This window comes from Ceratotherium simum, chromosome 5 (assembly GCF_057802395.1).
Source record: "Ceratotherium simum simum isolate JZ-2026a chromosome 5, ASM5780239v1, whole genome shotgun sequence".
Taxonomy (NCBI): domain Eukaryota; kingdom Metazoa; phylum Chordata; class Mammalia; order Perissodactyla; family Rhinocerotidae; genus Ceratotherium; species Ceratotherium simum.
The window spans coordinates 13,005,692-13,026,009 of NC_141904.1; the positions used below are offsets into that span (position 1 = coordinate 13,005,692).

The 20,318-nt window shown below is 46.2% G+C and overlaps 1 protein-coding gene across 1 annotated transcript in view; it reads right to left on the reverse strand.

Annotated features, from left to right (window-relative positions):
- The window catches only part of CLSTN2 (calsyntenin 2), a 575,299-nt gene that overhangs the window by 21,736 nt on the left and 533,245 nt on the right, over positions 1-20,318 (reverse strand). Inside the window, exon 9 of the mRNA XM_014788220.2 lies at positions 11,464-11,626. Coding sequence (XP_014643706.2) covers positions 11,464-11,626 — 163 coding nt within the window. The remainder of the gene's footprint in view (positions 1-11,463; positions 11,627-20,318) is intronic.

Consider the following 20,318-nt stretch of genomic DNA (forward strand, 5'->3'; position numbering starts at 1 on the left):
GGGCCTCTTGTGTCATTCTGGCATCCTGCACCCTGCCTGGCACACAGGAGACATTTCATAGCTGTTTCCTGGATTGAAGGAAAAGGGGAGCTAAATACCAGCAGAGCAGTGGACATTGTGATATCTCCCCAATATCCATTCACTCCTGCCCTCTTGCAACGGCAGCCCCGAGGTTTGGGGGGTTGACTCAAGCTCCACAGATGGATTCTATTTAGTCAAAGCTATCAGGTTACCGTGTCCCCATCAGGCCAGTGATTAAATCAGGCGTGGACTTGGGACCCAGTACCCAGATAAATCCAATCAGCACCTGGCATCCAATAAGCCACAGGCATCAGTCCAGGAATAATCATGAGACCAAATTTAGGCCAATGAGATGGGAGGAGAAATTGATTGGCAGACTCTGGGAAAAGAGCTTCCATTTTCTCTCCAGAAAGTTTCTGGAACCTACTCTTGCTGTCTTTCCCAAGATCATTATGTGAAGATGGAAGGCCAAGAGCTGCTACAGCCATCTTGCAAGCAGACCAGGGACAACCAAGGCAATGCACAGAGGAGGAAGGAGCAGGAGAGTCGCAGCAGGGGAGCAGAACCTGAGGGGAGCTCCTCACTGCTCTACCACAGGACGTCCTCAGCCGTGGGAGCCAGTCATCCATCTTTATAGTTTACAGGGTAATTCTGACTCACACTATTGTTACTTGCCACCCAAAGCATCCTCCTTTTGGAAATGAAAGAAGTCTGCATTGAAGCATTCAGCCCACAGATTTGGCTTTGAGATTGCCACGGTTTGAGGATATGGCGGAGCCAATTTGAGGTCTTTTGATCTAGACCCTCAAAGCCCCTAGGAATAAAGTGTTCCTTGAAGCCATTAGCATGTTCCTGCCCTAGCGAAGGGATAATTCTGTTGACCTGCAGGAAGAAGGGCATGGGCCTGGGTATGAACGGGAGAGCTGCCACTCTCTGGGACATCCAGATGGCCATCTCTTCCCTGCCTTGTCCCTCCCCACCCCTTACAGCAGCAGATACAATAGCTGTCATTTACTGGCTATGAACCAAGTTTCCTATACCATGTGCAGTCTCAACATACATCATCTTATTGAATCTTCAATGAACTCTTGGGAGGTTGGTACATATTTTATAGTTACAAATGAACAAACTCAGGCTTAGAGAGGAGAAGCCAGTGGCCCAAGGCCACACAAGCAGGAAGTGGTGAAGTGTGTGCCTCTACAGTGTGAGTACATCCATCCCTGCACAGGACCAGCTGGGGCATCCTGGTGGTGCTGGGCAGCCCAGTCTAGAGGAGGCTGAGAGACAGCCCACGGTGGTCCGTCATCTAGCCCCCCTCAACTGCTCACTCAGCAGCTCCATCCTCAAAGATCAAACTTTGCAACTCTCTTGGCTGTGAAAACATTTTCCTACACACTATTTTCTCTCAGCAAAACATTCATCTTCTATATTTTTGACTCAAGAATCCCAGATCTATGATGCCTTCCATTTATTAGTGACTCACCTCCAGGAAATCAATTCAATTAGCATTTTGCACTAGGAGGCCAGCATAAATTTGAAATATATTTGCACTCAGGGGTGGTTGTGATGCAGGATTTTAAAAAATAATAGATACATTGAAAATCTCTTTCATTTTAACATCTAGGGTGTCTGCATACACCACATGGCTCCTCTGTTAACATTTAGACATACACATGCTCATGAATTATTTTAAGAAAAAATATAACCTGATTTCTAACACAAAGAACCTTTTCTAAATGTTTGCGAACATGATTTTGGATTCCTGAGGCGAGATCTGCACACATTGTTAAAGCGTTTGCTGTATGCCTAGCCTTCTGTGAGAATCAGTTAATTATGAGATGTGGCCCATGCTCTCCAGGTGCTTACATTTAGTTGGGAGAATAAAGTATAGACACTGGGAAAGTAAAATAAAAATATAAGAGTAAATTGTCAGTATAATAGATGTTCTAAGACAGTGCATGATTAATTTCCAAACAAAAGATATAGATAATGTGTCCAACAGATCAGAGGGGAAAAATAATTATTTGCTAGATCCTTAAAACATGGCAAATGCTGGGGCTGGTCCGGTCATGTAGTGTGTTCTGCTTTGGCAGCCCTGGGTTCAGGGGTTTGGATCTCAGGCGTGGACGTACGCATGCTCATCAAGCCACTCTGTGGTTGCGTCCCATATATAAAATAGAGGAAGATGGGCACAGATGTCAGCTCAGGGCCAATCTCCCTCACCAAAAAAACCCCACAAAAAACATAGCAAGTGCTTTCACGTGCTATTCTATTCAATACTAAAGTGGCAGGACCGTACTTTTGAGATCTCAGTCTCTAGCCTTTTAATTTCTCCTATCTTACCCTCCACTGAAACACATCCCTGGTTTGTGCTCATGGCCACAAGGAGGGTTGTGATAGGGAGAAGAGCAGACAGGGCTTGAAGCTGAGTCTCTTCTCTATTTCGTTTCCAGAAGGCTAAACCCTTAGGAGGGTGGGGAAGATCTGGGTATGGATTAACATTTGGGGAAAAAGAGAGGAAGGAAATATGGCTTCCGCCAGACTAGGATATGATACCCCAGACTGGGGGGTGGCAGGGAGGGGCAGAGGGGGACAAGACAACAGAGACGCAGAGTGAGGGCCCCTGAAGCCTGCCACCTGGGCTGAGCCCTGGAAAGGGTGTGTAATGTTGGGAGGGAATGCCAGCCTGGCACATTTGGACAGGTGGACAGATGGACTGCGGATGGTCTTACAGAGAGCATGAGAAGCAGCAGAGATATTTCTGTGCCCCTAAGGAAGGCAAAGAAATACTGAGAGAGCTGCCAGTCCTGAAGGACCATTAGTGACTGGGGAGCAGAGAGGTGAGTACCATTTCAGCGGACACCTGCGTGGAAAGATGACCGGAGGCCCCTCAACACCATATATATGCCCCTGAAAGCAGCCTGCACCCTAAGGAAATGGGAGAATTCCAAATGTGCCAAGGTTAAATCTCCCCCAGGCAGATGGAATAAGGGTTTGAAATAAAACTAAGATGGATGTGGAAAAAATAAGTTTTTCTTTGTAAATTCAGATTTTACCTGCTAAACTTACAACTCCTTTTGCAGATGATGTTTTCAAAGTTAGATAACTTTCTCAAGGCCACACAGCCAGACATTAGTGAAGCCTAGATTCAAACTCAGGTCTTGCTTGTTCCCAAGCCTCTGATGAGCGCCAAAAATGAGATGTGGCTGGGAGGGTTCAAGAAGGATTTCTGGGAGGATGTAATAATTGGGTTGCTTCATAAAGACGGGGACAGGTTGGGACTGACACCACACGGGTGGGGAATGTCCACTTATACTGGGTTCTGTGGACACTGAATGAATTCAGCAGCAACTCCCAATGATTTGTGTCAAGTTTGCTGGGAAACACAGCTGTCTTGAAAAATAGTAGTATTTGGCAAACGTGATTTAACGTAGCCTGTGTTATTCTGAGCCAGAGTTTGCACTGGGAATGAATTCCTACTCAACTCTCTTTCAACTGAGGGGTGGGGCCCACCCACTATAAACATAGCTTTTGAATCACTAATGTTCATTTTCCTTTTAATATGAGTACAAGATCTGTGTTGTATGAATGTACTAAGTCTCCTCTTTTTGCAAAGTGGGTGCAGGATGTTGCTGGTCTTTTCTTTCCTGCTGTCACTCCCGCAGCCATTTAGTGGGAGAAACACACGGAAAGGAGTGGGGGCCACGTTCCCTCTAGCTTGAGTTGAATGCTGCTCTGTGTATGGCTTGCGGACGGGACGCCCCTCAATGGACACAATTTCATGGATGGTTGGGTATCAATTTTGAGCAACACAAACGGTGAGACTCTCTGAAATCTTGTTTTCTCTCATTTCTTCATTTCAATGATGGAGACACCCAGAGAATACAAAGACTGAGTCAAGTGTGTAATAGACTCCCACAAGCTGCAGCTTTAGAACTGTCCACACCACCCAGGGGGTGCCACTGTAGGTTGCAGGTGACTTGTGGACACAGATGATCTGCCATCATGGCTGGTCAAGACACATTCTCAGCATGCTTTCTCAACCCTTCAGTTTTTATGTATCCATCTCTCTAGCCTTTCCAGCAACCATTTATATGGCATGTTCCAAGTGAGCAAAATATATGACTTGTGGATGACTCCAAAAGTCAGCTCTCTGGGGTTGGGGACCTAAATCCACGGGGTTGGAAGGGCCCTCATACATCACCCAGTATATCTCCTTCATTCCCTAGATGAAGAACTGAGGAGCACGAAGGCAAGACACTGTTTTCAAAGACCCGGAGCAGATAAGCAGCAGCAGCGAGGGGCTGGAATTCTCCTCTTCTGACTCCAAATTCAGCCCTCCCCACACTAAACCATGAGACCTGATGGGCCTGCAGTTATCTTCAGGCCTCAGCTTGACTTTGTCTGATCTGTGTGAAAAATGCCCAGGGAGTTTGGGCAAATGATTTGACCCCAGATTCCAGAATCCTCTGGTCTCCTCTACTTGTCCGTGAACACCATCTGGCTTTACATGTCCCCAGAAAGAGAGATGGTGTAGCAGCTTAATTAAGGGTAAGGGCTCTGGTAGCACAAACGTGGGTACAAATCCAGGCTCTATGTGACCCTTAGAAAGGCACTTGTCCTCTCTAAGTCTCAGTTTCCTCGTCTGCACAATGCAGATCATCATCATACCCACGCCATAGGGTTGTGAAAGTTGAAGCTCAGCACAGTGTAGGAACTCAAAAATGGCCTGTCCTAGTGGCAGCAAGACCCAAGAACTCCAAGATGAGATTACGTCACTCATTATGTGAGTTTTCTCGGTCTCTCTTTTCAGTGGCCTTTCTTTTTTCTCCCCTCTGGTATGTCTCTCAGAGAAGCTAAAATGATACCGTTTTTGCTTTAAGACCCTTGTCAAATTTTCTAATTAATATAGTCTTCAAAATAAGATACAAAGTTAGAATTATAACTCAGTTGTACCGTGTTTCCAGATATGAATCACTGAATTTTAAAGCTGTGTCATCTTTAAACCAATAAACCCTTATGTAAAGTTAACTCCAGGCACTAGAACAATCATTCCTTGATTTTTCAATATAGACAATATTAAGACAATATTAGAGATGCTCTGTCATTAATCCCCGTGTGTCAGACCATGAACCACACAGCTTTGTCAAAATAGCCACTAAAATGGATGCAATTCAGCCAACATTAATTATTGACTTTCTCTAGGTCCTGGATAGGGGGAAGGAGGAGGGGAGGAGAATCTGTGAGAGCAGACAGTCCTTGCCTTCTGCAAACTCATGACCTAGTAGGGGATGGAGACCTGCATTAATAATTCCAATGAGATGTTCCCTAAAGAGTACTCCAGGAACACTATTTCACAAAGAGTGACTTTCATGGAGAAATAACATTGGGAAACATGGTTTAAATAATATCAAGCAGGTTACTTTATTGGTGGGCTTTTGAGAGCTTTTAATAAGCTAATGTGCATTGTGACTCTCCAACATTGTAGTGTGGGAATGGTTTATGTGGTTTCCCAAACTTGACCTTGGCCTCCTTGTGGAAGGGGCATCCTGTGGGACTGGAGCTTCGTGAGCCCTCCTTGGGAAATGCCACCTGAACGTAAGGCAGACTAGGCTAGCACGTGCCTCTGTCTTCCAGCAGCGGAGACCCTAGGGATGCAGAATAATTTCAACACAGACTTTATTAAGAGAATTTGAACTAAATTAGACCAAGCTTATTAAGTGAAAGCATGTACTCCAAGTCTGTGCACTAATTTTAGTGTCTGGCAGAAAAACGATGTGGAAACGTACACCAGATCTCAGGACTACATTTGGCTCTAATTCTCCTCTATCTGAGGACCATATGCTGTTGATTACTGCAACTCTCAGGGTTATTTCTGCCTTTTATCCCTTTTTTGATCATTCCTATTCTTTGCCTTGGCTCCTCGCGAAAGCTACAATGGGGGTTCTGTATCTCCCCCTTAACAGGTTCTTATTTTTGGAACCATCGCCTTCTCTGCCTTCTGCTGCTTTATTGTTAAGTAGGAGGTAGGACTCAGTAAGACCGGGAACTAGGGGAGAAGGCCCTCCTCATCTGGGACCAGGCAAAGCTGGATACTCTGGGAAGGCCAAGGTCCAGAACACTGGAGGAGAGTCTCCAGCAGAGGGAGGGATGAGGTGGTCCCTGGGGACAGAGCACAGGTAGGGAAGCCTGTGATGAGGCCCACCAGGAATAGATGAGGCTTAGGCAGGGAGCAGGATGGTAGCCTTCTGAGTGAACTAGAACTGTGCTTCTTCAAACACGCTTAGCCATTTCGTTAAATGAACTCTTGCCCAGTTGTCATACAAAAAACGTAAAACAGAGCTGTGCTCATTGTAGTGTTAGGCGAGAGGTGCCCTGGAGTGTCACCTGCTGGGGCATTTCTCTATAACCCTGGGGGTCTCTAAGGCCCTGGTCTGGCACAGTCAGCAGCCTTCCTCACTCACTCCCTTGGACAGAGGCTTACAGTACCTGGGTGGGTGGGCCCAGTTTAGAGGTCCAGGAGAGAAACAGATGCGAGTATACAATGCTTATTACTTACAAATGGAACTTAAATTTTGTTGTAAGAAATGGAAGGTGTAGGAAATATAAGGAAAAAGAAAAATTAATTAGTCTTTTAAGGATCTTCTCCCATGGCATGACCCAGAGGGAGATAAGGAATCTGGTATTTGTCTACAGGCAGCAGTGTCTGAGTCAGCAGAGTCTGAGCTCAGCCAGGGGAGAGGGTCTGATTCCACTCTGCAAACACTGTGACACTGAGCACAGCAGTGGTGGCAAGGTGGTGTGCACTGGCCACCCAGAAAGGAGGACTCTTTTGTGATATGAGGTCCATCCTGACTGCAAAGCCTTTCTCTACAATTAATATACACCACATGCTCTAGGCCCTACTGGCTACATTTCTTAATGTAAATGAAGTCTCAATTTTTTTGTTGTGTAATTACTGGAAAAAATACCATGGAAAATCAAGTTCCACTGATTACTTCGGCTCTCAGATTCACTACCAGGCCATAGTAGGCTAATTGGGGCTGCAGAGCACTGCCCAGCAACAGCGCAGGAGCCAGTTCCTGGAGCGCCTGACAGGCAGCTGCTATCAAATTATTTTCTATTCCCATTGTTAAACTCCAATTGGACATTTCACAAACAGGACCTAGTTCCCTTGCTAACCTCAAAACACCTGAAAAACTCCCCACAATTGCAGGCCCAAAGGCAATTCAAGTTCCGCACAGAGGCTTCTAATGTGTATAGAAGCAGACTCTGGAAGGTGTAGAAATACACTGAGAGAAGGGCTGCATCGTAGCCCATTAATTTTGCAGCACCCTGTCCTATTGAAAGATCTTTTGATGTGTCCTTCCAAGACAAAAACGTGACTCCAAGGAGGATATAAGTATCCATGGGGCTCCAAGCTCCTTAACAAGGCAGAATGGTGTCCTATGGTCTGGTCTCTACCCCTCTTCCCAGCCTCTTCCCCACTCATTCTGGTCCATGTACATTCCAGGGGTAGGGAGCCCTGCACATGCCTGTGTCAAGCTTCCCTGCACAGCATCTGCTGCTGCCTTCCTTATCTTCCCACTGAACTCTTACTTGTCTTATAAAGCCCGATTTTAAAGATTTTTAAGGATTTTCCCCTATGCTGAAAATTCACCAATGGACTCTCATTCCTCTCAGAGAAGATACCCAAATCTCCAGGGCCCAGAAAACTGCATGGTCAGATTCCTGCCTACATCACAAGCCCCATCTTCCAATACTCGTCTTCTGACTGACTATTCTCCAGCCTCACTCACCTTCTGTCTGACTTACAGATGGATCTGGGAGGGGAGAGTCTGTGTGTGAGGGTTAGTCCTGGGGAAGCGGGGAAGAGTCAGTGCATGCAAGGAGCCACGGGGAAGTCGGAATCACAGAAGCCAGAGCGGACCAAAGTCTTGCAGACTGTCTGCCATGTTGGGTTTAGGTGCAAGGAGCAGAGAAGGGGGTGGGGGAGGGGACTAGCAGATGCTTTCAAACTTACATGTTCATTCAGATGAAACAGGCCAAGCACACTCCAAGTGCCCAATGGAGTGAGCTAAATATTATAACAATCCTGTGTGGTACATATTATTCTAGTTTTGTGGATAAGAAAATAGGAGCTCAGGGAAGTTAGGGATTCTGCTGGGTCCACATAGCTAGTAAGAGGCAGGGCTGGGATTCGACTCAAATTCCAAAAGCCTAATTCTTTTTCCTTGTTCTGTGAAGGGTCCCTTCAGGGAGTATATAGTAAGAGATTAGCAAAGGACATGCAGAGTTTCTGTGGATTTTTGATTCCAGAGTCATCAGACGTCTCAGAAGGTAAAGCGATTACAGCGTTTGTGTCAATACACATCAGCTCCCGGGCTTTCCCAAACACATAATTACATCAACAAAATGATCAACTAACACTAGGGGCAATGAACCACAGTGAAAAGAGAACTAGCTTTGAGGACTTGCTGTCGGGCAGATTTGGCTGGGTGACTTTGGGTAAGCTACTTTGCCTCTCAGAGCCTCTGTTTCCTCATCTACAAGTTGGAACCAATAACGTTTTCTCACAGGACTATAAACACACCGTGTATGTATGCAGCCTTCCTGCAACACTAGCTATTAAAATTTCCACCAGGAAATGATAATAAGTCACTTCCACTTATGTTAATTGGCTAAAGCAAGTCACATGACCCCAACAACTCCAACAAAGAATGGTCCTAGCATCTATCTGGGGAGGGGGCAGAGATACTCGGTGAACACCCTAGTGGTTATTCTTTCTACCACATTCTTTGAAAATAAATATATACTTTGGTTTAATGTTTGAAAAGCATTTCTATAGAATAGCTTTCAAATAAATTGTAATCAGATACAGTAGTAGAGCTGTTATTTATGGAGTGACAATGTCCTCTTCAGAGGTGACCCAGGAGGAAACTGGAGAAATAAACACCTTCCAGAGAATGGAGTCAAGGTCCGCAAAGATACCCCCACCCTAGGATAGGGGCCCTTACAGCATCTGGATTTCAGAATTGCTATGGACCAAAGACTGCTGTATTTCTCCAATTCTTCCTCTTTCTTAGTGGAAGTGTTTTTTGGTTATTCTCTCTCATTCCACTGTTGCATATTGTGTGTGTGTGTGTGTGTGTGTCTCTGTGTTTAGGGGATGATGATTGTGGTGGCAGCAAATAGTTCTTCTTATTAGTGTATAGGTCTCCTGATCAAGTGGATCCACATCTGGGCCTGATATAGAGCCTCCTATGCATCTCACTCTGATGAAGACATCACCAGGAATCACTCAGAGAGCCTGGATATTGAGCTTGGAGGCAGTAACAGGTAGGACTTTTGGGTTGTCACATTTAGGGAAGCGTGGGAATATTTTTCGTGTGGGAAGGACTGTCAAACAAATATCTGTTGACTAAGTGGACAGACTCTGGTGTTCATCAATGTTGTTCATAAAATATTTCCAGTTTTTCATCCAGACACATTATAGATTTCACTTCCCTGCCCTGTTGGAGTTAGCTGTGGCCATATGAATAAATGTGAGCATAAATGATTGGTGTCACTTGTAGGTGGGAGCTTTAAGCTTGCCCACAATTCACCCTGCTTTCTTGTCCTTTTTCTCAGTACCCAGCAATGTGGTTGCTCTGCCTGCTTAGGTTCCAGACTCAGGAAAAAGCAGACAAGAGCCCCCATTGATTTGCAGTAAATATGAAGTGAGAATTAATTTAAGTAACTGAGAATTGGGGCTTGCTTGTCATTGTAGCACAACTTAGCCTATTCTAACTGATTCAAAGAGATCATCTTAATTCTTTTAAAAGTCACTTTTTATTTTGGTGGGACTGTTTCCCTACCCAGTGGGCATGCAACTGGGCAGCAGTGGTTGTAGCTGGTCTCACAGAGTTGGGGGCAGGTTTCCATTGCAGGCTGGGGTGACAGGGATCCAGATGTGGTCTCTAGGGAAGAGTCATGGTAAGGTTCCTGGTCAGAACATGACTAGGGCCCTCTTCTCTTATGGGCAGCATCCAGGCTATGTTCCAAAATATCCACAGACTGGCTGTAGTGTCCGGCTGGGGCACTGAGCAACACAAGAGAGCCATCACTCTACCACAGCTGTGTTCAGTGACTAATGATTCCCGTGCAACCTCTGAATCAGTGCCTTGCTATGCTAATTAGTTTCATGGACTCTTGCCAGATGACACAGGCTCCCTTTCCTGATATTCTGGGGATTTCTGCAATACTGATGAAGGTCTCATCAAGTTCTATTGAAAGTTTAATGAACTTTTTACTCTCATGTGATGTATGTTGGACGCCAGGTAGGTGACCTCAGCTCAAAAATACATCCTCTTCCCTTGCCTCATTCATGCTTTATTTCCTTCCTGGGTTTTGTATCCCTAGTGCTCCCAGAGCTGCACTATGTCCACTTCCTTCCATCTTCTCTTGCATGGAGCTGCCCAGAACCCACTCTTTGTCCTAACCCAGAGGGGCCTATGTCTCTCCTAGTTCACTCCTTGGTCAGCTGGTCCTCTGAAGGCATATTCTTATACCATAGCCCACCTCTCCCCTCAGCCCCCACGGTGAATGGTCAATGTCACAAATATTAGTAACTTTCAAAGGATCGATCGACATGATGTTGGGTCATCTCAAATTACTAATTTGCTTATTTGGGGAGCATTTTTCTTCCCCTCTGCTCTCTCACTGGTACTTCAAAGACCCCAGCCCTTAAGGGAGCAAAAACAGACTCCAACAGTCCTGAGTGAGAGGCAGAAAGGCTGCACGCATGCTGGGAGAGCTGGTTTCCTGCTTCCAAAAAAGAAATGAGCCTGAGTTTTGGGATTGGAGGAGAGGCAGCAGCAGAGGAAGTGAGCAGGGAGCAGAGACCTTCAAGTGGGAAGGAAACCAGGAGTCTCTGCCTTAGTGAGCAGGAAGGGGCTCAGAGATGAGCTGAACTTGAGAACGGCCTCCCATGGCCTCACACCTGTGGACAATCCACCCCCCACAGCCCTGCACATTTGTGAGTTCCCTGAACAGAGGGTCAGGGGCTTGGATAACTTGTATGGGGAGACAGGGAGATCCCTGGCTCCTGACCAATGTAGCACTCAACAGAGTCAACTGGCAATTTTGATATAAGATTTTACATTCAGCCCCAGTTTGAAACCAGACAAGTTTCCAGAACAATAAAAGACATTAGCGAATCAGAAGCAACCATGAAACTGCTCATGTTGATCTAAAATTAAAATCTGGTCTCAAGCTAAGGGCTTTATTATTACACAAGTTTAGTGTCTGGATTAATCCTTATTTTTATGTCCTATTTTATTAGCAAGGGATAGTAAATTTTCCTGGCTAATTCTCATACCACCTGCTTTTCCCTTTTCTCTATCAGTACCTTTAAGGACTGTACACAGATGGGCCAGGGGGAAAGGCTCGACTTAGGGTTACCTTGCCAACAAGCGCCGACCGTAAGTTGCATGGCTATGTGAGATGGATGAATGGGCCAATCGTTGGTCACCAGGTATGGTTCATACGTTGCTCCATCCATGTATAAAGTAACCACAGGAAACTCCACATTGATGACATAGTAATGCCACTCTTTGTCACAAATCTAATGAAAAGAAAGAGAAGCAATACTTACAATTGAATATGCAATAAAACATCAAACAAGCTTTCATTCTAACTATGAAAGGGGGAGAAGACATTTTTGGGTCAACAATTTTTTACTGCAAAAAACTCAATGAACATAATGGTTGATATGCACTGAGTTATAGAAGCTCACAACAAACATGATGAAGCAAACCATGGGGTAGAGGAACACCTGAGAATCCAATTATCAGGCAAATAGTTGACTATGGGTAGAGTATCTTGGTCACATAATTACCAGCTGGCAAGTTCTTGGTAGACAAGTCGGGGTGCCAGCTTAAATTTGCTTTGTATGAAATTTTTCTCAGTTCTTTAGTAGAGGAAAAAGTTAAATGGAAATTGCTTTTCTAAACTTGGTGATAGATAGAGCTATAAAAAGAAAGACTGAAAGGTAGAAATGAAGATAGAGAAGGGGAGGAGGAAGAGAAAGAGAAAGAAGAAGATAGAAGAGGAAAGAACTAGGAGTTAGAAAGTAGTAAGAGAGAAGGCAACGAACATGAGAAGATGAGGAAGGAGGAGATACAGAAGAATAGACAGTTCCTCTGTCTCTATTTGAAGGCTTGCCCCCTGAGGAGCTGTTGCAATCTCATGCCCCCTTCAACTCAAGCGAAATACATTCTGAGAGAGATAGTCTTCCCAAGGAGTCTCAGCTTCATCCTACCTTGGAGTACTTGGGGAGGCAGAGAAGGACCACAAATGGTCCTCCTGGCCAGGACTTGGTGCAGAGCACTCTTACATTCACATCCCCTCACCTTTTGCACCCAAGACTTCTGGTCTTAGGGCTGGGAACCAAAACCTAATCTTAATGGATGGGTAGAGACGTTGAAGGCTAGGATAGAGTCACAATTCCTGACCTCAAGAGACTGAACTCCTACAGCAGGATCCAACATAGAAACCAAGACTGGCATGTCTTGGGAAGGGAGATAGGAAGCATAAAATGTGGCAAGGCTGCAGAATGGTGCCCCCCTCCCTCCCATCCTCTAAGCAAGTGCCTTGGGAGTCATGTCAGACTATCTCTCCTCCACACTCCCTCTCCCTCTAATCCCTCTGCACCCTGTGGAGTCCACCTCTGAAATGTCTCTCATCTGCATCCTCTTGTCTACGTTGCCCCTGCCATCTGTGGCAGCAAAGACAGATGAGTTCTGCATGAAGGTGACCCCAAGGTGAGGGCATCAAAGCCCTCCCTACATCTCACTCTGGATTAAATGTGCAGTTTCTCATGAATAGATAACACCAACAGGGATGCTAAATGATCTTTTCCCTTTCATTTTGGAATAAGAAATTTTTCCTTAATGTTCTTTTTATATTGTCCTATCTCATGTTTCAGAAAATTGCTCCTTTTGAAGACCATTAGCCTGATAAAGCCTGATGAACATATTTAGGGGCCGTGGGAAGGTAGTCAGGAGGGGTCTAGGCAGATGTCTCCAAAATCCTGTTACACTCCACTGAGTGTAGAGCTCAGTACCTGTTACACCTCACTAGAGGTCCTAACTGGTTTACAGTCCCCTTCTGCTTGATTCCTGAGAACAGATGCTGGGCTGGGTGCAGGGCTCTTGGGCCAGGCCTGGGACTGGGGTGGGGCTGACCCAGGAGTGTAGAAGTGGCACAAAGGAAGACCTGGAAAGAGAGAGTCAGGGGTGATGGAAGAGTGGGGACTGAGGGGATTATCTGAATGAGGAAGCATCCAATCCAAGGAAGCCCAGTGCACCCTGGACTGGAGGTGTGCACTCAAGGATAGCCAGGCAGCATATTCCAGAACCTGGAATATGGTTCACACCCTGGGGATGTTCTCTCAGGCATTGGGAAACCTCTGGCCAGGCCCAGGGTGGGAAGGGAGTGGGTAGCAGTGCCATGACTCTGACCACACCTGTGCCCTTTGAAATGGAGGCAGAGCATGCGAGTCAACCAGGCAGCACTGGGGGCTCCTCTGTCTAGGCTGCCATGTTGAACCCATGTGCTGCTGACTCGACAGCACTCCACCTGCCCAAGCTGGATAGAGGATGATCCTCTGGCCCGCTTTCTTTCATAAAATTTATAGCATTTTTGTAGGACAACATAAGAAAATTCCAAGGAAGAAGTAACATAGTTCCCTAACTCAACAGCAGCAGCAACCCCTCTCATCTTACAACCTTTTCCTCGGTGTTTTCTAGTGTGCTCCATTGCACGTCCCACAGAAAACAGTGACCCTGTACACTGAGCCTCGTTTTTTTGGATTTCCCATGTCATTAGCATATCCAAGCCTCCCAGCAAGCCTCAAAGTACATGCCTGTAATAATTTTCCAACCTTTCTGAAAAATGGAACTTTTCTATTTATAGCATTCTTAGAAACATCCTCTGAAACAACAGCTGGGAAAGGTCTATTTGGATCACACCATATATAAAATTTGAAAGTTTAACAGCAGCAGTAAAATATCTTCACCAACTTCATTTTAGATGGCTGTATAATATGGATATACTATACTATACTTAAATATTCTCTTATTATCAGGTATTGATTATGTATCAGCAATAATAAACGATGCGTTAATGAATTCCTTTGTGCATAAATATTCATCCACATTTCTGATTATATCCTTGGGAAAGATTCCTGGAAATGGAGTTACCGGGCCAAAGGTTAGAAGTATTTTGAAAGCTCTTGACATATATTGTCAATTTTTTTTCTGAAAAAGCTTGTGCCTATTTATTCTCCTGCCCGCAGAGTATGCAAGTGCTCGTGCAATGTACCCTTACCACACTGAGTATTGAAATATAAAATCCTGGCAATTTGAAAGGGGATATACATTTTATTTCACTTTAATATGAATCACTAAAGATGGCAAGATTTACACTCTCCAAGGTCAGAAGGGAGGACCTGCTGGGAGTGGGGAGCAGCCTGAGCTAAGACTCAGAGGCAGGAATGATTGGGAGCTTCCCCATCAGCTCCTAAGTGAGCATCCAAACAGGCAGTTAGCTCAGACTAGGCTGGTGCCTGCAGACTTCCCACAAAAAGTCATCTACAAAGGCAGCTAAAGGAACAGCCTAATTAGGGTTCCATAAATGTGGATCTATAATCATGAAGAGACCTGCATTAACCCTCTGCTAGAACTGCAGGGACAGACTGTAATTGAAAAATGATCAAGCCAGGAGGAAGCACAAATAAATGTGTCAACGCACAGCTCAACCACCAAAGAAGGAAATTAGGCAAAGTGACCTTTCCCAGGAGGAGAGAAGAACTTGAATTTCCGACTGTTCGTGAATCATTCGTTACGCAGCCGGCACCAAGCATGTCCAGTGCCACCCCCTGAGACGATGCCCAAGGCCTCAGCTGGACCAAAGACACTTTGCTCTCTGAAAACCTGCAAGTGTGTTCCCCAGGTGGGTGGCTGCAGCTGCTGTTAGCTGGCAAGTGAATCAGACCAGAGACCCAGGGACAAATGTTGAGGAAGGGTAGTGGGGACAATACCAAACGATGTCTGAGTTGGGAGTAGGCTGGTACTCCAGGGTGAGTCGGGGCTGGGAAGCTTCCTATGAGAGAGGAGGAGAAGATCAGGCTCCTGATGGGGTGGTCCAAAAGTCCTATAAAAGGCCACACTGGAAGTTCTGAGTTGGTTTTCCCAGTAAATCAGTTTTGAATGCAGCTATTCAACTGAGATACATTTGTTTATCAACGACTACGTGCTAGGGTGCGTGCTGGGGGCTGCACAGGATGCAGTGCTTATCAGATCTGTGCTCTGCCTTCAAGATGTTCACTCTAATGGTGGGGGAGGGCTGATATCAAGTACACAAAAGACGAGTGTAATGGGAATTGAGACCAGCGTTACGGATCAGGTGCAAAGCACTGTGAGATCCCAGGCAATGAAGAGATGACTTCCGGCCAGGAGAGGGTGGTATTTAGGGTGGATGTTGAAAGACTATTAAGATTTCATTAGGAATAGAAGGCAAGGAAAAAATTCCAGGCAAATAGAGAAGAAACCTCTTATTCCTTTATTCATCCATCTTTATTTTCTATTGCCCAAAGAAGGTACAGGTTTGGGGCATATGGAGATTCACTCATTAACTCATTCATTCATTCCTGCAGACATTTACTGAAAGTATATCCTGCTTTGTGAAAAAAAGAGAGCACCTGCCTTCATGGAGCTTCCAGTCCAGTCATGGACTTGACAAAAAGGCTTATAACAGATGTGACTCGCGGCCTCACAGATATGTGCAGGGTGCCAGCTTAACCCTGTGGGCAGGCGGGGTGTCTGACTGCACTGGGAGGAGGGAAGGAGCAAAGACACGGCTTGGAGGGGTCAGGTTGGTTTGGGAAAGGTGAGGAGTAGGAGACGAGACTGCAAGGATAGGTCTGGAACCGAGGCCCAAGGACATGGACTGCTTTTATTCTGTAGGCACCAGGAGGTCTGGGGGTTTGGGTGGGAGGAGGAGGATGGTAGTCATAACAACAATTAATCTTGGACATGCTTTTCAATTTTAAAGCAGCTTTTCATATTCCTTATACTATTTAATCCTTCCTGCAGCCCTATAAACTAGGAGGGCCAGTTCTGTCTTAGGCACCTTTAGAAAATGAAGAGAAAGAAATGACATGGTTTCTGATCTCAAGGAGTTTGTATTGGGAGTTAGATGTAACACACACCCCACTGTGTGTCTTTCCATTTCACACAACCAGTGGCTTAGCTTCACATATTCACTGCCAGATCAGGATCTTGAGCAGACACTTATCTCCGGAGTGATGGACTTGTATGTCAGAGTGTCCCCAGATGGCCCCACTTGATGCTCTATATGCACTTCAAGCTCATTGTGTCCAAAATGGAGCTCAACATCCCCTGAGCCCCAGCCTTACCTGCTCCCTCTCTTGTGCTCCCTGCCTCAGCAATGCTCCCTCTTCCGGTCTGTCATCCAAGCCAGGACACTGGGCTTTGCTCTGGACTCCCCTGCTCGCTCCCTCCCTGCAGTTAAGTTACTGCCATGCTCTGATGATGCTTCTCTCGTCCATTCTCTCCTCTCTACCCTTGCTCCTACTCAGAACTTACAACGTATACGAGAGAGGGGAAGGATGGAGGAAGTATGTCTGGGACAGGCTATTGCAGGGTGGAAAGTATTTCAGCAGGGGAGGACCGACCACATGGAGCAGGGGGTTGTGAGAAAGCTCTGGTGGGAGTGCAGGTTGGGCAGAGTGAGCACCCTGCTAGTGACCACTGCCCAGGAATGCAGGCAGCCACAGAATGAGATGGGGTGGGGGGGCAGCAAAGGAGGGGCGGGAGGGAGTCCGTGCAGGCCAAGCCTGTGGGTGATGGGTTGGGTGTCACACCTGCATTAGGAATTTCTGCAGAATCATGTTCTTGACTTTGGGATATAATTGAATCTTTCTAATCCTTGGCTCCTTCATCTGTAAAGTGAAAATAATAGTAGTATCTACATCATAGGGTGGTTGTGTGAATTGAGCTAAAATAAAGCATAAACAATGCTTAGCACATATTTTCAGCCTGAGCAAATATGGAAACCCCTTTCCTTTTCTAAACACGTTGAGATGCTAGATAAAATACAACAACAACAAACAATAACAAAATAAAACAAAAATAAGAGAGCTAGAAAGAGAACTCCTTAGGTATAAAAAACAAAAAAACCCAAAGCTGCCACTGAGAGTTGAAACTGCGTGGCTGCTGAGGGGCTGCAGCCCACCCCATCAGCCACGGTTTCAAAGTCCATGAGGAACAAGAAATGGAAAACTCAGGGCCTCTGTGCAAAGAAAACCCGGATTGGCATGTATGTCTGCATAAAGCCCGCAGCTGCAAAGGGCTGTCTGAAGACTGGGGCCTGGGACAACCACTGCTATCAACCTAGGGACGCAGCAAGGAAGCCAGCCAGCCACTTTGGAACGGGTCCCCTCCGAGAAGTGAGACCCCTGGGCCTGCTCTGTGCCTGTGCGTTGGGTCCAAATGTACACAGCCCACACGGTGTGGAATCTGGGACTGAGACACTAACTTAAACAGGCGTCTGGGAAGTCTTTAGGGCCCTCAGCAAAGACAGACTCAGAGCCTCTCCACAGCCATGTGCCCACAACCTAGGGCATGAGCAGGGCAGTTCCTTCCAGAGACGAGCTCAGAGTAAAAACCTACTGGACAAAGAGGAAACAAGCCTTTGCTTGTGTGAGAAAAAGCAGACAAAACAACTGATCAAACTCACATTCCAGGAACCACAGAAAATGGAGCAACGGGAAAGGGACTCAGAGGAGGCAGGTCTGAAAACGAACTAAATAAAATCCCAGAAGTAAAAGACATAGTGGTTGAAATAGAAATAAATCAACAGGTTAAACATAGGCCGGAAAGCTGACCCAGCATGTGAATTGGAAGATGGATGAGATTCTAGCGAAATGAGAACTTGGATGAAGCAGTTAAGAGATCTAGATGCTATGGGGGATGGAGCTGAGGCTGGTAGAGAGCAGTGGGCTGGTTTCTCCACTATGCTAGGGACTGTGTTACTTTATTTTAGTGCCTTGCGTTCTAGAAAGCCATTCTTTACTTCCTAGCCTTATCAAGTGTTAAATTCAGATGACAGTGGCCACAGAGAGCTATATAAGCCCCTGCCCCGCAGGACGTATTTGAAGGGTAGGTCAAAACTGAACCTCATTGTCTGAACTGGAGAGAGAGCTATTGAACCAGGAGGATTGACACCATGCAAATCAGTTCTCGCTGTGGACTTGCAAGGCCATTTGGCCTCAGGCCACTGTTTTGGAACATTAGAAAGATGAGGTTTTGGTTAGTGCCAAGATCAACCTCATGCCAAAGCTAAGATGCCAGTCTTATTTGCAAATCTATTTAAGATCTTCCCGGGAGCTCGCCTGCACTTTCGAACTGGCAGGGAGAAGTACAGTGTGTTTTCATTGGAAGGTGATGGCGACAGCCCAGAAAGCACCCGCTGGGCCTTCTGTCAAAAAGCAATTGCTGACTCAGGGTGGTGGAGCACAGGGGAGCGGCAAACACGGACGGTAGCCCGTGTCAAAGAGACCGCCCCACTGGCAATTGGGCTGAGCAGCATTTGGGCAAATCTCCAAAACAGTCCTGAAAAACTGTCCTTGCAATTTGTGCTTGCAACGTGTAAACCAAGAATTGCTAGCACCCGGGACTTAAACTCATCCACGGCGAGAGAAAACACACCTGTATTGTGCACTGAAGATATGCCAAGCACTATGCTATGAGTCTTGCCTATGTAATCAGCTTCCCAGACCAGCTGGTTTATTCTTTCCCACCACTGCGTTTAAACAATGTCAATCAGAACTCCCTTCCCCACCCCTGGATGACACCCTGGGAAGATCCCCTAACTTCCAGGTCTTACTGATGGTCTCATTTTCATGTATTAAAAAGTACGCTTCAATTAGTCTCTCATCCAAGTCAAAGCTTCTCTTGCCCAGCCTGGTGCTGATCTGCAAATTCTGGAGGCGAGGTAGGGTTGGCGGGGTTGATGTGGGAACAAGAGGTCAGGGCAGAAAGTCTGCTCACAAAAAAGAAGTGGGGGTTGTGCGTTCTGAGTGCTCTGTCTCCCACAGGAGCGAGGAGGGAGATGAGGCCAGGGGAGATGAGGCCCCTCCCCAGCTGTTATCTGGGAAAGTGTGTTCTCCTCAGAGCCTTTCAGGCTTCTTTCCCAACTGGGCTTTTGTAGAACAGTGTCCTGAAAGAGGTACCATGAGCAAAGGTGTCCAGGGTCAAAAATGTTTTGGAAAAGGCTCATTTAACACAGTTAAACAGGTTTCTTTTAGCAAAACTCCATGGAGCAGTGGTTCTCAAAGTGTGGCCCCTGGACCTGCAACGTGAGCATCACCTAGTGTTATGGACTGAATGTTGGTGTCCCCCAAATTCATATGTTGAAGCTCTAGCCCCCAGTGTGATGGTATTTGGAGATGGGGCCTCTGGGAGGTGATCAGGGTTACATGAGGTCATGAGGGTGAGAGATTAGTTCTTATAAGAGCAGGAAGAGAGACTAGAGCTCTCTCTCTCTACCATGTGGGGACACAGCGAGAAGGTGGCCATCTGCCAGCCAGTTCCTCACCAGGAAATGAATCAGCCAGCACCTTGATCTTGGACTACCCAGCCTCCAGGACTGTGAGAAAATAAACGTCTGCTGTTTAAACCACCCAGTCTCTGGTATTCTGTTACAGCATCCTCAGCTGATGAAGACACCTAGGAACTTGTTATAAATGCAGATTCTCAGGCCTCACCTAGACCCACTGAATCAGACGCTCTGGAGTGGGGCCCGGCAGTCAGTCTGTGTTCCAACAGGCCCTCCACGTGGTTCTGATAGGCTAAGTCTCAGCATCTCTGCCTCAGAGAATTTAACATGCTAATGCTGGGGATAGAATAGGCAGTTCTCCACATTTTTTGGCTTCGTTTATTTTGTTTTCCTGTTAGGCCCCCCATGAACATCACCTGGAACAAAAAATCTCAGAAGACACATGCTGTGAAATGCATTCAGCACATTGATTGAATGTGGGACAGTCCCATTATGTCCCAGGCACTTTCCGGGCACTGGGAGTGTGACAGTGAACAAAGCAGAACGATTCTGCCAGTCACCTTCCCATTTTCCAGCGTATGCCATAGTCTCTCCCCCTCCCCCCATTCCTCTCGCCCCTTTCCGAAGCGCCCCTGCCTCTGCTCACATATTTCTTCCAGCTTCTCCTCTGGAGC